Source organism: Amblyomma americanum, chromosome 1 (genome assembly GCF_052857255.1).
Source record: "Amblyomma americanum isolate KBUSLIRL-KWMA chromosome 1, ASM5285725v1, whole genome shotgun sequence".
Lineage (NCBI taxonomy): Eukaryota > Metazoa > Arthropoda > Arachnida > Ixodida > Ixodidae > Amblyomma > Amblyomma americanum.
This window is the reverse complement of record NC_135497.1, coordinates 25,113,874-25,114,807: the sequence shown is the minus strand read 5'-3', so window position 1 is coordinate 25,114,807 and position 934 is coordinate 25,113,874. Positions and strand designations below refer to the sequence as shown.

General features: G+C 46.9%; 1 protein-coding gene across 6 annotated transcripts in view; it reads right to left on the bottom strand.

Moving 5' to 3' along the window:
- The window catches only part of ApepP (Aminopeptidase P), a 33,239-nt gene that overhangs the window by 4,961 nt on the left and 27,344 nt on the right, over window positions 1-934 (bottom strand). For all 6 annotated transcript variants that reach the window (XM_077644931.1, XM_077644941.1, XM_077644915.1 and 3 more), the window contains one exon: window positions 750-925. In XM_077644931.1, the coding sequence (XP_077501057.1) occupies window positions 750-925 (176 nt within the window). The remainder of the gene's footprint in view (window positions 1-749; window positions 926-934) is intronic.

The following is a 934-nucleotide window of genomic DNA, read 5'->3' as shown; positions in this document are numbered from 1 at the left end:
CTGGAACACAGGGCGTCATTACAGAGACTTGGTCTCACCCTTCGCGTAACCAGCCTGTTCCTTCTCCCTCTTTCCCAGGTCTGCCTTCATGCTTTCAAACCAACAAAATACACAGCATGGCTGCCCTTGCTCTGCATAAGTAAATTCCCAACACTGAAGCAGCAGCTCAGTTTTGGTGTCAGGGAGAGAAACAGCAGGGAAAAGAAATTGGCTGAGGTTCAACCCGGCTGAACCTAGTAGACAAGCGAAAGCAAAGCTGGCGGTATTTACTGCGAATGGTGTGACGTCATCGCATGACGTCACATCAGGCGATGCGAATCTCAGCTCTAAAGGTCAAAGGTTAAGTGACCACTGGTCATCGGTCATGTGGTTGCTGGTCATTAGCTATGACCAAACCATACAGGCATATCATGGCTATGCACAGCAAGACACATAGTCATACATTGTTAGTCTTGGGGGTGCGTGCTTCGTTTGACCTTGACCATGGACTATTTGTGAAAGGTCAAACACTTAAAGCTAGGCGAAACTCTGAGTTTTACCTCGAGCAGTAGAGCTTTCGCTCTAAAACGTTACATATTCAACACAAAAGAAGCGTATAGGCGTGTCTAGCAATATCTGGGCGCCTTTTCTTTTGTGGGGAGCATACCACCAAGTGACGTCCCCCCCCAACATTACTTTCTTGCAGTGTGCCCTTTTCTAATTAGAAGCACTATGTTAGCTAGCACACCAACAAGTTTGGCAAAGCTTACCTCTTCGGCAGTGAGCATTAGAGGGTTCAGCATCTTGGTCTGAATGGGGACCAATGTCAAAGAATCAAATGCCAGAAATCCCCTGTCTTTGAAGTTGTACTTTGTTGCAGCCTTGCGAACAAGGGCCAAGTTCTCTATACGAATTCCAAACTGGCCATCTTCATAGTAGCCAGGCTCTGCAAAAA